The sequence below is a fragment of the Petaurus breviceps genome, unplaced genomic scaffold (genome assembly GCF_028583685.1).
Source record: "Petaurus breviceps papuanus isolate PSGF00001 unplaced genomic scaffold, PetGlider_PUasm1.0 189, whole genome shotgun sequence".
Taxonomy (NCBI): Eukaryota; Metazoa; Chordata; class Mammalia; order Diprotodontia; family Petauridae; genus Petaurus; species Petaurus breviceps.
The window spans coordinates 14,886,000-14,902,094 of NW_027185809.1; the positions used below are offsets into that span (position 1 = coordinate 14,886,000).

Consider the following 16,095-nt stretch of genomic DNA (forward strand, 5'->3'; position numbering starts at 1 on the left):
TGCTTTAAGGTGAGCACTTTGATAACTGAGTGAGGATGGGGAGAGACATAAGACAAGGAGACCCATCAGAAGCTCATTGCAAAAGTCCAGGTGTAAGTGAAGGCCTGCACCAAAGTGATAAGATTACTAAAGAAAGAAGGGGATGTATACAAGAGATGTTGGAAAGGTAGAATGAACAGGATTTGGCAACAGGTTAGTGAAGAATGAAGAGTTGAGAAAGAAATCTAGATAGCATCACTTAGTTGCCATAAAGATTTTCTTTCCTAAAGTACTGGACTAACCACGTCACTCCCATATTCAATAAACCGTAGCATCTCCTTATTGACTCTAGAAAGTTTTTTTCATCTTCACCTCATGTTTTTTCAATTTATATTTTGTGAAAATTTTATACAAACAATAACTATATATATATAAGTATATGTACAGTTTAAGCTATTAAGTCATTAATAATTCAAAACTTCAATAAGGATTTGGAGATATCCTGTACATAACTTAGAAATATGCTTACTGGGGGAGGATGCTCATAATTTCCTTCAGGCAGAGAAAAAGCCTGAAATATGGTCAGTTTTTAGAAGTAAATTATATCTAGATTTGATCTGCTGCTCCTATTCCCATAATAAACAAAAAGGAATCATCTAGAGGCTTTTTGAAACTAGTGCCAGAAATTTAGATTACATGGAATGAAAAATGAATGAGAAAAGTCATTAAATTCTTGTTAGTAGTGATCAAAGACTATTTCACTCCAGCTACCTTTCCAGTCTTATTTTTATTACATCTCGTCATAAATTGCTTCCCCAATTCCAGCATGCCATTTCCCCATTTACCTGGGTTACATAAACTGCTCCCCCCACAATATACTTCCTCCTCTTGCCTTCAGAGAATCCTTGTTTCCTTTAAAGGCTTAGCTCAAGTACTGGAGGCCAGCCCCAATCGTCCTAACCTATATATTCCACTGGGATCCAGATGGCCCAGGAGGAGAAACTGAGGTTGCTGACTTGGCACAGCCCTCCCTCACTTAAATCCAAGTCACTTGCAAGTCATGGCATCACTTTCCAGATGTCATGGTCCTCTTCAAGAACAAAGGACAAACCACAAAAAGAAAATACAAGATGATACCTCTTTTATAGCAACTGTAGTGACTGCCAGTCATTATAATGAAATCAAGCAGAGCCTGAGCACACACGTGCACGTGCGCATGCACACACACACACACACACACACACGCACGCACGCACGAACACACAGAGACACACACACAAGAGTATTCCTAATTTAGTTCAGATACTGGCAGTCATTAACCTCCTCCTACTTCCCACTCATGGGGTCCTCCAATTTACCCTTCCTAGCAGCTGAGTTTCCTCATTACTATGCTAAGTATAACCAAGGACAGTTGATTTGTAAGCAGGGAGAGTCAAAATGGTCAAAGGTCAAGTAGCCTGGAAAGGTTTGTTGTAGAAGCCAGTCATAATTTTTTGACTGACTGCTATTATCTCCAGACCATGCATATCCATGTCACATTAAACAGTTGTTTAACCAGCTGGTTTTATTCTACAGCTAGAAGTGGGTGGATCATGCACAGCAGGGGGTCTCCATAAAGAGGAGAAAGCTATTGATCCTGAAATACACTATTTGAATAGATGTACCCACTGAGACAGAAGAACAGATGTCTGTTCTGGAAATTCAGCTTGGAACCTCTATTAACATCTGCAACCTATGCCATGCATTTTCCACACCTTATTCTATACAAATTTAGCAATCTATCCCACCCTACCATCTGGTTTGGCCTGCAGGACTTCTGTGTTCATTCAGGATATTTTGCTAGTTCAAATCAGTCCTGGGGCACAGACTGGGGCTATTCTCCTTTCATTGAGCTACTGTTGTTTAGCTGATACTTGGCATGGTTGCTTCAATCATAATTTTTTAAGGAAAGAAGATTGTTGAAAAAGAGAGTACAAAGAAGGCATTTCTAAGGAGAAAATCTAGCATATCCGGGAAAGAAAATTTTAAAAAATTTACTGATGTAAGAAATCAGAAAAACATTGCCTAACCAGGACCATTCTCTCCTTTCTCACAACACTGCCTTTTTTCTTCAAGACAGTGCACTAGTAGATAAAATATGAACGTCAGTTCGAATTCCCCTTCAAACATTGGATTTAAATCCCACCTGACTCAAGGTCAGCTGGATAGTCGGGGCAAATTGCTTAACTTTTTGGTGCCTCAGTTTCAAAATTCATAAAATGGGAGAAATAATATTTGCATTCTTTCTTGCACAAGATTGCTAGGAAGAAAACATTCTGTAACCCTACATAAATGAAAATTATTATTTAAAATTACAATATGATTTAGGTTTTTTTTAAGTCAAGGTGTTTTAACACCAATATTTAGAAATGGAATTTTATCATTTAAACTTTATAAGAAATCCTTTAAGAGATATTTAATTTTTAAATTAAATTTAAATTTTTAAATAATTAAATAATTTTTAATAAAATTTAAATATTTTTAAATTAAAAATTTAATTTTTAAATGTCAGACACTCACAGCACAATGTGCCCATCAGATTTACCAAATGATCTATTACTTTTCCACTTAGAACATAATATACTTCAAAACGCTAAATTCATTTTCACCATTATCTTTGAAAGCAATCTAAAATTAAATGCCTCACAGCTTAAGAGCCTGTTTTATCACTGGATCATGAGACAAGCTGCTTAGTTGCAGGTCTATCATTAATGGAATGTATATCTTGTATTTTTATCTGTAAAATTAAATTATATCAGTGAATAATATTAGATTTTTTTAAATCTCTCATCCTTCTCACTTGTATTAAAATTGATAGTGACATTTCAGTTATTGTCATATTACCAATACAGCTTTGAGTGTTGCTAGGTTAGGAGAAGTAAAAAAAAAAAAAAATACTCAAAGCCTGAAGACACGGTTGTGCCCAGTTTTCTCCATCCCCCTACCTCAGGGAAGTGAGCAGACTGCTGGGTGAGCTCCGCCCTCTCCCACTGGGTCTCCACCCTTTCCCAGTGAGCTCACCAGCATGGAGATGGGCAGGCTTCTGGGTCAGGCACAGGAATTTCAAGGTGTGTACCGACCAATCACTGTTCTGGCCTCTGCAAGTTTCTGCTTAAGCAATACCTAACTGTTGGCCTCTGGGCTCCCTTTATAAGCTGAGGTTCTACCTGAGATAGGGGCTGTTGCTGTTGGTACTGCTGCTATTGCTGTACCTGGGACATAGGGTGGTACCTGCTCAGCCCTTCATGTGGCCTGATCAGCCAACATGGCGTTTTAATAAAAGGTCCATTCTAAAATTGTTACTTCGGTCTTGCTCGCGTTATTCAGGGTACAGCAATGCTACCCCCAACTCTGATTGATGATTTGTGGTTAACTGAATATATTTCAACTATGGTAGCAAAATACAATTAGCTAAGGCTTACATTTTATTAACTAAAATTATTTAAAATTCCACTAAAGGAAGTGGAATGTACACTTTCTGCACATCCAAATAAAGTCTCTGTGAGTTGCAGTGACAAAAAAAAAAAGGGCATGTAACCACTTCATCTGTTACCTGGCATATAGAAGTGGCTCAACAGGACTTCTTAAAGTTTATGCTTTGCTGCCATTGTCTCATTCTATATACATTTCTTTGTTGGTGCTCAACAATTTATGATTTCTCTTTTTGACTCAGGAAATCTGTCAAAGAAAAGGAATTACTGAACCCCGAAATTCCTAAATAGCAGAAAAGGACTTAGAAGGCAGGTGAAACTAGTCAAAATTTACTGTTGGACTATCTTATATTTTGAATTTTAAAATTATAAAATAAATCAGTGAGGCTTCTCAGCTACATTTGTGAATTTAAGTAATTTTGTGAAGAATTTTTAGTTGAACTATGCCATTAAATTATGAAAGAAGTACTAAGGGAAGATAGCCATGTGCTAGGACAAAAAGAAACCCAGATCTCTGACCAACATCTCAGCAGTGCTTAGAAATGCACCATTCTAAAAAGATTCTCCTACTCACCTGAGAAATACTCAAAAGAAGCCACCACTTACGCCGACCCCAGGATAGACAAATCTGGCTAGGTGGTGATAATCATTAAATATCATTTTTGGCCAAAGTCTGAATTAATCAAAGAGATTGCTTTGCTTTGCCTTAAAAGTGCCCTTTCCTGTGTCTATAACTTGAAAGACCAGATAAGGTAGGCAATGGGTATTCTCCCAATTGTGAATGGATGCTTGGAAAGTCAGAATTATGAGATTTCCCCTTATCTTGGGGCATATTCCAAAGCGGGGGAAACAGAGACATCCTGAGGTTGTAAATTCCACTGACACTGTCTTGTCGATTGTCCTATGTTTACAACAAAGAAACTTCTTCTCTAGGGTATGGATAGTATGAGATCACACATCCGAGTGACACAGACAGCCATACTAAATTGGGGTGGTTCGACAAGGTATTTAAGCTTGCTCATTCTTTTGTTCAGGCAGTCAGAACTGGGCTTCTTACTCCTTGTACATACAAGTAAGCTAGTTTCATCGAGCTTTAAGGGAATAAATGATAAATGTGTATCACCTAGACAGTCTCCTCTAACAAAATTTGCAAGTTAACAGTGGAAAGCTGAGGAAAGGTAGCTTTGGGGTAGACCAAACCCAGCACTGCATCCTGAGCACAGTGTCCCTGAAGTCTGGTAAACCAATCCCACAGTCCATGGCCATAAAAGACAAACTTGAGAGAACAGCATGGGATACTCCAGACAGACTGAGACTCCGGAGTTCAACTCCAGAGACCAGCCTCCAAGTACTTCAGGTGGGGTCTAGAATGGTACTGGAGGCTCAGCCGAACTGCAGAAAAAGGTCCTAGGCAATATGCAACTGGAGAAGGCCAGTAACTGTGGCAAGGCCCTGCATGGATACAGATCCTGAGCCTGGCAGCAAGAGTATAAGATCCCAGACAGATCTTTGGGGATAAGGAAGCTCCAGAACCATGTGGCAAAAGGGAGGCCCAAGACACAGCCCTGCAGAAGAGAAGCCTAGGATTAACTTGAAGGAGGGGGCCTATTCTGGCCCACCATACTCAAGACTGGGTAGGCCCTAACCAAATCATTCCGTTAATGGAGAATGATCAAAACACAGGCTCCCCAGGCTTGATACTAAGGCACATAAGATGAGTAAGCAAAGGAAAACTCCGAAGGCCCTTAGGAAATACATCCTTGGAGTAAACTCCAAGCAGGATAATGAGGACACAATTCAATTCAATAAACAAGAGGCACCGGGCTAAGCAATGGTGATACTAATAAGAAAAAGAAAGACAGTCCTTTCCATCAAGAAGCTTAGAAACTAATAATATACAAGAAGATAAAAGCATGAGGGGAAAAAAGTCCTGGCCATAGCAACCACAGGACATTAAACAAGAAGTACAGAATAAAAAAGACGCGGACAAAAGAATGGCAAGGAAAACGAACGCCTTGATGAAGGCAGAAAACTTTACCCAAGAAATGAATGTCCTGAAAATCAAAATGGGTCAAAGAGAAAATAAAGACCCAATAAGAAAACAAGAAATATTTCAAAAAGATGGGGAAAATAGAAAAAGAAGATGAAAAAAATGTTAAATAAAAAACAAGGACTTGGAAAACAGAAGATAAATAAGTTAAGGAGAGATAATTTAAGAAATATTGAATTATCTAAAAATCATGATTTAAAAAGTTAAAATACTGTATCCCCAGAAATTATAAATGAAAACTGCCTAGAATTCTTAGTGAAAATGGGAAGAATAGAAAGAATTCACAATGATCCTCCTGGAAAAAAATGACCCTAAAATGAAAACTCTCAAGAATATCATAGCCAAAATCCAAGCTTCCAAGTGAAAAAAGAAAATATGCTACAAGTGGTCAAAAAAGAGTCAGAGGAGCAGAAGCCAAAATAAAGAACACATAAGATTTAGCAACTGCCATATTAAAAAAGAGGAGAGAAAGGGGCAGCCAGGTGGCTCAGCGAGTAAGAGCACCAGCTCCAGTGTTGGGACGACCTGGAGATCGAATCCCGGGCTCAGGCGCTCAGCACCACACCCAGAAATAACTGGCCGTGTAACCTTGAGCAAGTTACTTAACCCCAATTGCTTAAAATAAAAAAAATTAAAAAAAGAGGAGAGCTGTGAATGTGAAAATAATTCCAATACTGAAAAAAGTCTGAATACAGATTGAAGCAAAGCACTTGCTCTCTTTTTTTTTTGTTTTGTTTTGTTTCCTCTTTCCCATTGTTCATTCCATTGGTTATAATCTTTCTTTACAACCTCACTAATATTTAATGTGAAGGTATTTGTAGGTACTATATTTGATGGCATGCCACCATGGTCAGGGGGTAGGGGAGGGGGTAGACGAGGAGAGAAAGGGGAGAAAATTTAAAACTCAAGGGACTGTGGAACTTAATGTTGTAAACTAAAAGTAAATAAATTAATTTTTAAAAAGAAAAAGAGTGGGGCAGCTAGGTGGTGCAGTGAGTAAAGCCTGGGCCCTGGAGTCAGGAGGACCCCAGTTTGGTTCTGCCCTCAGACATTTAATACCCACGTAAAAAAAAAAAAAAACTAGCCTTGTAACCTTGGGCAAGTTACTTAACCCCAATTGCCCTCCAAAAAGCAAAATAATGATAATATAATAAAATAAAAATAGAAAAAGAAACTTTTTGTTTCTCAGAATAATGCTATCTTGGTGCCTAAATGAGTCATGAAGTTTATGTACCTACTTTTTTTCCTAATCTCAATTCCTTTTTTATTTTTACTTCTTACCTCAGTGTAATCACTGGCAGTGGTAAGTAAAGACTGAGCTTCTTCATTCAGTGATTCAAGCACTCTCACTTCAGCAAACTCCCCCAAAGGTTCCTGAAATTCAGGCAAAGACCTCCGACCATAGCATTTTCCATCTTTGATATATTTGGGTTGAGCTTCTGGTAAGAAATCTGAGCAAAGAAACAAAATTGAAGTACCACTGAATGATAGGCACTGTATCAGCATGATTTCTTATACCTGACAAACTTCAAACTGGAAGAATCGTGGAGGAAGTAAATGTGTTCCTAACATCACATGCAGAGAGAACATCGGTTTCCAGTTCTGAATGGCTTAGCACATCTTCAATATTCACGTCTATATAGAGAGGGGAATACGATACTACATTTGATGAAGAAAAAACCACAGAATTCAAATTAGGAAAGAAGAGACAATTTCTGCTCTTCGGGACACCAAAATCAGTTGGAATTTCATAAGGGGGGCTTAAAGTAACAAAGATAAGCACTGAAAATTGAACATTAAACAAGCATTTTATTGGCAATGTAAAGTCAACTCACACACCAATTATTAAAAAAAAAAAGCTCTCTTACCTGAACAATTCAATTATGTCACTTTCAGAAAAAGAAACAGAAAGGATTCTAATCAGTCACAGTCATTTACACTAAATGTGACCTGAGGTTCTCATTAAGCAATCAAAAATTGAAAAATAATGGAAAAATTGAGCAACAGAGTTAAGGAAACTGTATACTTTGTTATTCTTTAGTGTGAATTTTATCATTAGACAAATAAAAAGGGAAAAAAAGAAATGCTCCCTACAACTTATACATTCATATGTGACACTTTCATTTGATTTGTTTCAGAGAAATTTACTTATACTATCATCATAGTTAACAGGAATAAGTAAAGCTTTTTCTATAAGGGATAGTTCTAAAAGATAAAATAATTCACTCTGCACAAGTGACAACTTTGATATAGATTGACTCTATCAATTTGGTGGATGACCTGAAAATTACACAGTATTTAGAAAAGTAAAATATCCCATATCTTAGTTATTCAAGGAATTATGAAATACAGAAGAAAGGAAATTCCTGGATTCCACTTTTCTTTTTGTCAATATAGTCAAACTGAAGCTCTGAAGAATATAACATAATTGAGGTCGGGAAGGCACGGCGCAGCAGACGCAGGCCGAGAAGGGGCCTGATTAACTCCAAGGGCAAGTCTTCCCACCAACCACAAGGTCCACTACAAGGCCTATCACCAAAGGGCTGGGACTGGAAAGAGCAAGATAAGAAGCAAAAACAGGGGCCCCTATACTGGACAGCAAACACTCCTGGGGCTACCACTTCATAGCCCAGAAATTTTTTAAAAAGCCCCTATCAGGACCTCCAAAGACGAGGATGACAGAGTGAACCCCACTTGCTCCAAACCCCCCCTCTGACCCTGAAAACACAGTAACTCTTGCCCAGGGCAAAACCCTCTACAGTAAAGGCTAGGTATCCCTAGAGGAAGGGCATTCTAGGGCCCTGCCTCAAAATGGGTACAAAGCAGACTACAAAGACAAAGACTCTGGAGTCCTACTATCCTCAGAGGGAGGAACCAAACTCAGAGGGAGACAATGTGGACTCCACACCCACAGCTGAAACTTCAACAGGGAATGGGTCCCAAGCACAGAATGCTCTCCTAGATGAGATCAAAAGGAACTTTGAAAACAAAATGAGAGACATAGAAGACAAAATGAATAATTCTCTCAAAACGAAAATAGCAGAATTAGAAAAACATTATAATGAGGAAAACATCTCTCTAAAAAGAAAAGTGTATGATATGGAAAAGGAGCTTCAAAAATTAACCAAGGAAAATGATTTGCTAAAAACCGGAATTAGCCAAATGGAAACAAATAACTCTATGAGGAACCAAGAATTAGCCAAGCAAAACAACAAGAATGAAAAATTAGAAAAAGAGGTAAAATACCTCAAAGAAAAGATAACTGACCTGGAAAACAGATCCAGGAGAGATAATGTGAGAATCATAGGCCTACCAGAAAATTATGATGAAAAAATGAGCCTAGACAACATTCTCCAAGAGCTTGTTGAGGAAAACTGCGCTGAGATACTAGAACCTGAGGGTAAAATAGAAATCAAGAGAATCCACTGGACACCTGCTGTAAGAGATCCCAAACTGAAAAATCCTCGAAATGTTGTGGCCAAACTCCAGGACTACCAGATAAAAGAGAAAATACTTCGAGAGGCCAGAAAGAAACAATTCAGCTATCGAGGAACCACAGTGAGGATCGCACAGGATTTGTCAGCCTCTACACTGAAAGATCGGAGGAAGTGGAATACAATTTTCCAGAAGGCAAAAGAGCTCAGGTTACAACCAAGGATTACCTACCCAGCGAGACTGAGCATTTTCTTCCAGGCAAAGAGATGGTCATTCAATGATATAACAGAGTTCCAGACCTTCTTGATAAAAGGGCCAGAACTCAATGGAAAATTCAAACTCCAATTATGAGATGCAACAGTGACTTAGAAAGATAAACAAGGAGAACACACACACACCCTGCTATTTAATAAGAGCAAACTGGTTATAGACAAGTAGAGGGTATGACTATAAAATACACAAAATGATGATTTAAAAAAAAATCTTGTTAAGGGCTACAAAGGGACTGCAATGGAAGAAAGGGAATGAAGTGGAAAAGGGTAAATTATGCCACTCATAGAGGCATAAAAACTATACAGCAGAGGAAAAAAAGGGAGGGAGTTGGGAAGCATATGAGCTTTTCCCTCATTGGTTCTGGTACAAGGAGGGAATAACAACCAGTTAAGCATAGGATTCTATGGAGAAGAAACGGAAAAAGTATCATTTTAGAGGGAAAGAGGGGAGGGAGAGAAGCTTCGCATGAGATTTGTTCCTGTCACTCTTGATGCGAAGAAGAAATAGCATACTTCATTAAGTATAACAATATCCTACAGGCAGTAGGAGGGGGAAAGGGTTATGAAAGGGGGGTGGGAGTGGTTTCTTTGGAGGGAAGTAGTAAGGGGAAAGGGGAGGAAAAGGGAGGGGGGCTGAAAAGGGAACACTGAGGGAGGTGGTGGTCAAAAGGAAAACTATTAAGGGGGGAAGGGAGAAGGGAGGGAAAATATGAACATTAACAGGGGAAGGAATAGGATGGGGGGAAAGAAACAGATAACAATCATAACTGTAAATGTGAATGGAATGAACTCTCACATAAAACGGAGACGGATAGCAGAATGGATTAGAAATCATAATCCTACAATATGCTGTTTACAAGAAACACATCTGAAACAGAGGGATACACACAAGGTAAAGGTAAAAGGTTGGAATAAAATATATCATGCCTCAGCTAAAGTAAAAAAAAGCAGGGGTAGCAATCCTTATCTCAGATAAAGCAAAAGCAAAAATTGACCTAATTAAAAGAGATAAGGAAGGAAACTATATCCTGTTAAAAGGCACCATGCAGAATGAAGCAATATCACTACTTAACATATATGCACCGAGTGGTGTAGCATCCACATTCCTAGAGGAGAAGGTAAAGGAATTAGAGGAAGAAATAGATAGCAAAACTATACTAGTGGGAGACCTTAATCTCCCCCTCTCTGAACTTGATAAATCCAACCTCAAAATAAACAAGAAAGAAGTTAAGGAGGTGAACAGGATTTTAGAGAGGATGGGTATGATAGATCTCTGGAGAAAACTGAATGGGGATAAAAAGTAATATACTTTCTTCTCAGCGGTTCATGGCACATACTCAAAAATTAACCATGTTCTAGGGCATAAAAACCTCACAATTCTATGCAGTAAGGCAGAAATATTAAATGCATCCTTCTCAGATCATGATGCAATAAAAATTATATGCAACAAAGGGCCAGGGAAAGACAGACTAAAAACCAATTGGAAATTAAACAATTTAATACTAAAGAATGAGTGGGTCAAACAAGAAATTATACAATTAGTAATTTCATTCAAGAGAATGATAATAATGAGACAACATACCAAAATATGTGGGATGCATTAAAGGCAGTTCTTAGGGGAAGTTTTATATCCCTGAGTGCATACGTGATTAAATTAGAGAAAAGGGAGCTCAACAAATTGGGCATGCAATTAAAAAACCTAGAAAAAGAACAAATTCAAAATCCTCAATTAAATACTAAATTAGAAATATTGAAGACAAAAGGAGAGATTAATAAAATTGAAATTAAGAAAACTATTGAATTAATAAATAAAACCAAGAGCTGGTTTTATGAAAAAACCAACAAAATTGATAGACCCTTAGTCAATATGATAAAAAAAAAAGAAAGAAGAAAACCAAATTATGAGTATCAAAAATGAAAAGGGTGAATCTACCTCCAATGAAGAGGAAATCGAAACAATAATTAGGAATTATTTTTCCCAATTGTATGCACATAAATTTGACAATCTTAGGGAAATGGATGAATACTTACAAACATACAAGTTGCCCAGATTAACTGAAGAGGAAGTAAATTACTTAAATAATCCCATCTCACAAAAAGAAATTGAACAAGCCATCAGTCAGCTCCCTAGGAAAAAATCTCCAGGGCCAGATGGATTGACTAGTGAATTCTATCAAACATTTAAAGAACAACTGATTCCAATACTCTACAAACTATTTGGGAAAATTAGTGAAGAAGGAGTCCTACCAAATTCTTTTTATGACACAAATATGGTACTGATACCTAAATCAGGAAGAGATAAAACAGAGAAAGAAAATTATAGACCAATCTCCCTCATGAATATAGATGCAAAAATTCTAAATAAAATACTAGCAAATAGACTACAGCAATTTACCTCAAGAATAATACACTTTGATCAGGTAGGATTTATTCCAGGAATGCAAGGATGGTTTAATATTAGGAAAACCATCAGTATAATTGATCATATCAACAATAAAACTAGCAGAAACCACATGATCATCTCAATAGATGCAGAAAAGGCATTTGACAAAATACAACACCCATTCCTATTAAAAACATTAGAAAGTATAGGAATAAATGGAGCCTTCCTTAAAATAATAGGTAGCATCTATTTCAAGCCATCAGCAAGTATTATATGTAATGGGGAGAAGCTAGAAGCATGTCCCATAAGATCAGGGGTGAAACAAGGGTGCCCACTATCACCCCTCCCATTCAATCTGGTACTAGAAATGTTAGCAGTAGCAATTAGAGAAGAAAAAGAAATCAAAGGAATCAAGTTAGGCAAAGAAGAGACCAAGCTGTCACTCTTTGCAGATGATATGATGATATACTTAGAGAATCCTAGAGAATCAAGTAAAAAACTGCTGGAGACAATAAATAAATTTGGCAAAGTTGCAGGATATAAAATAAACCCACATAAATCCTCGGCATTCCTATATATTTCCAATGAAATTCAACAGCAAGAAATAGAAAGAGAAATCCCATTTAAAGTTACTGTAGACATTATAAAATATTTGGGAATCTACCTGCCAAAACAAACCAAGGACCTGTATGATCATAACTACAAAACACTTTTCACACAAATAAAGTCAGATCTAACTAATTGGAAAAATATCAATTGCTCGTGGCTGGGTCGAGCTAATATAATAAAAATGACAATTTTACCCAAATTAAATTATATATTTAGTGCCATACCAATTAATTTACCAAAAAACTACTTTATAGAGCTAGAAAAAATAGTAACAAAATTCATTTGGAAGAATAAACGATCCAGAATATCAAGGGAATTAATGAAAAGAAATGCTAGGGAAGGTAGCCTAGCCATACCAGATTTCAATCTGTATTATAAAGCAGCAGTCATCAAAACTACTTGGTACTGGCTGAGGAATAGAGGAGTGGATCAATGGAATAGATTAGGCACACGAGATTCAGAAGTCAATGACTATGGTCATGTATTGTTTGATAAACCTCCAGACCCTGGTTTTTGGGATAAGAACTCACTATTTGACAAAAACTGCTGGGAAAACTGGAATATATTATGGCAGAAACTGGGCACAGAGCATTATCTAACACCATATACCAAAATCAAGTCTAAATGGGTGCATGATCTAGGTATAAAGGTTGATACTCTAAGCAGTCTCCTAAAACAAGGAATAGTTTACCTATCAGACTTGTGGAGAGGGAAAGACTTTATGACTAAACAAGAATTAGAGAACATTATAAAATGTAAAATGGATAATTTTGACTACATGAAATTGAAAAATTTCTGTACAAACAAAGCCAACGTAACCAAGATTAAGAGGGAGGTGGGAAATTGGGAAAGAATCTTTACAACCTATGTCTCTGACATATGTCTCTGACATATAAATACTTTCATATCCTTTAATCCAGCAATACCACTCCTAAGGTTATATCCCAAAGAGATCATAGAAATGATAGAAAGACCCATATGTTCAAAAATGTTTATAGTAGCTCTTTTTGTGGTGGCAAAGAATTGGAAATTAAGGGGGTGTCCATCAATTGGGGAATGGCTGAACAAGTTGTGGTACATGCATGTTATGGAATACTATTGTGTTATAAGAAACGATGAGCAGGCAGTCTTCATATTTACCTGGAGAGGCTTAAAAGAACTGATGCTGAGTGAGAAGAGTAGAACTAGGAGAAATTTGTACACAATTACAGACACAATGTATGTGTGATGACCAACTTTGATAGACTGGACTCTTCTCAGCAATGCAGTTATATAAGTCAATCCCAAAAGACTCATGATGGAGAAAAATATGTGCATCCAGAGAAAGAACTAGAAAGAACTAAGTTTATATCCATGTGGAAGCAAAATACCTGATCTTTTTCGTTCTCTTATTTGGTTTTATGTCCTCTTTACCATTTTTCATTCCAGCTGGTACAATCCGTCCTTATAACCTGACTAATGCATAATGTGAAAGTATTTACAGATCCTATACTTGACTATAAGCCACCATGAGGGGGGAGGGGAGGGAGGGGGACAAAATGTGAAATTCAAGGAATTGTGGAATTGAATCCTGTAAACTAAAAGGAAACAAACAAATTAATAAAAAAATTAATAAAGTCCTTCCCATTTTGGACCCCCAAAAAAATTAAAATAAGAGGACTGGATTAGATAATATATAAATATTCCTTCCAGTTTTACCATGCAATAATTCTGATATAAGATATATAAAATTCCAAAATATCAGCCTAAGAGAAAAAAGGTTGAATGAATTCCAAATGCATACATAATTGAATTTTTTCTTCACTCACTGGTATTTCCTCTTATCCAAATGTTTCCTATACATGCCAGATATCTTTTAATGACAGTAGGAAAGAAATTTATTAAGCACCTACTTTGCACCAGTCATTGTGCTAAGTGCTTTATAAATAATATCTCATTTTTTTCTTATAACAACCCTGGAAGATAGGTGCTATCATTCATTTTACAGATGAAAAGACTGAAGCAGATGAGGTTAAGCAATTTGCCCAGAATCACAAAACTATTAAGTGTCTGAGGCTGGATTTGAACTAAGATCTTCCTGATTCCTTTTAAGGGAGCTGAAAAGTGGGTCCTGAAGGAGGAGAAGGGACCCTGACAGGGGTATGGTAGAGAAAGTTCAAAGAGTCAAGAGTAGAGCCTAGAGAGGAGTGAAAACGTGGCTGACCTGAGAACTTTCCTTAAAATGGAGATTTTGGGGAGGATGCAATATTAATAGAAGAAATGGCCACCTATTCAGAAATAAGGAATTCTCACAGAAAACACAGTATTCTGCCTTTATCAGACCTCATTTGGAGTATTGTGTTTACTACTGGGTGCCACATTTAAGAAGGACTTGGGATAGGATGCGAAATATCCAAAGGATGACAACCAGAATGGGGAAAGACCATGAGTTCATGTATAAAGATTTCCTGAAGAGACTTTTTCCCCATATCTGCAGAAAAGAAAATATCGGAAGGACAAGAAAGCTATCTTCAAGTATCAGAAAGATTATTGTTTGGCCAGACTAGCCTTATTGTTTGGTTCCAGAGGAGTAAACAAAGAATTTATAAAAAATAAATATACTCATGGGCAATTGGGATAAGTCTCTTAAAGGAAGCTGTATTTACTTTAAGTCTTGAAAGGAGGTAAAGATTCCAAGAAGCACAAGTGAAAAAGTCAAGAATTCTAGCTAGGCACGGGGACAGGCTATGTAAAGGCATAAAAGTGGAAAGTGGAATATAACAGACAAGGAAGAACAAGCAGGCTGCTTTGTTTGGAACATATAATACATGAGGGGGAATAATGTGAGATGAGGCTGGAAACACAGGTTAGAGACAGACTATGAAGGACATTAAATGTCAGACAGAGAAGTGTGAATTTTATCCTGGAGGAAAAGGAGAAAATTCTTGAAACCAAAAGTGCTGGAGCAGAGGAATGACATGAGATTGTTCATCTCATAGCAATCTCACAGCAGTTAATAACTGATTCTTTAAGGTTAGCAAAGTATTTTACTTATATTGGGCAACATCATCCTTCCAGTCCCTCAGGAGCCCTCCTACATTCCTCATTACCTCTTACCTCCCCAAATGCAGGCTGTTGCCAACACCTCCCGATTTCACCTTTGCAACACTACTGAATATGCTCCCTTCGTTCCTCCAGCACTCCATTCCAGGGAAGGCCTTCATCACCTCGCACCTTGATTACTACAATAGCCTGCTGATGGACCTGCATGCCTCAAGTCTCTCCCCACTCCATTCTATCCTCCATTCAGCTACTGAAGCCATCTTCCTAAAACTGATCATGTCACCTGGAATAATCAACAAACTCTAGTGGCTTCCTATTGCCTCCAGAAGCAAACACAAAATGCTTTGTTTGGCACTTAAAATCCTTCATAAATCAGTCCCCTCCTACTTTTCCAGTCTTCTTACACCTTACCCCCAGACATGTACTCTTTGATCCAGGGACACTGGTCTCCCAGCTGCTCCATGAATAAGACACTGCAACTCTTGGCTCTGAGCATTCTCTCTGGCTGTCCTCCGTGCCTGGAACACTTTACCTTCTCAGTTTTAACTACTGACCTCCCTGGCTTCCTTCAACTGAACTAGTTCCTTCCAACTAAAATCCCACCTTCTAAAAGAAGCTATCCCCAATCCTCTTAATTCTAATACCTTCCTTCTGTTAAATAATTATTTCCTAGTTATTCTGTATACAGCTTATTTTGTATATGTTTATTTGCATATTGTCCTCCCTATTCAAGTGTAAGCTTGTTGAGGGCTGAGGATGTTTTTTGCCTCTTTTTGCATCCCCAATGCTTAGTACAACACATAGTAAACACCTAATTTTCACAGAAAACAGGTAAGAAATATATGTCCTATTATT

At 37.5% G+C, this 16,095-nt stretch overlaps 1 protein-coding gene across 7 annotated transcripts in view; it reads right to left on the reverse strand.

The window, feature by feature from the left end:
- The window catches only part of NIN (ninein), a 199,541-nt gene that overhangs the window by 135,965 nt on the left and 47,481 nt on the right, over positions 1-16,095 (reverse strand). For 4 of the 7 annotated variants that reach the window (XM_069091948.1, XM_069091947.1, XM_069091949.1 and 1 more), the window contains exon 5: positions 6,781-6,950. The exons of 2 other annotated variants lie outside the window; for them this stretch is intronic. In XM_069091948.1, coding sequence (XP_068948049.1) covers positions 6,781-6,950 — 170 coding nt within the window. Of the gene's footprint in view, positions 1-6,780; positions 6,951-16,095 lie in introns of those variants that run through there. One more of the 7 variants, XM_069091952.1, reaches the window with a different exon arrangement.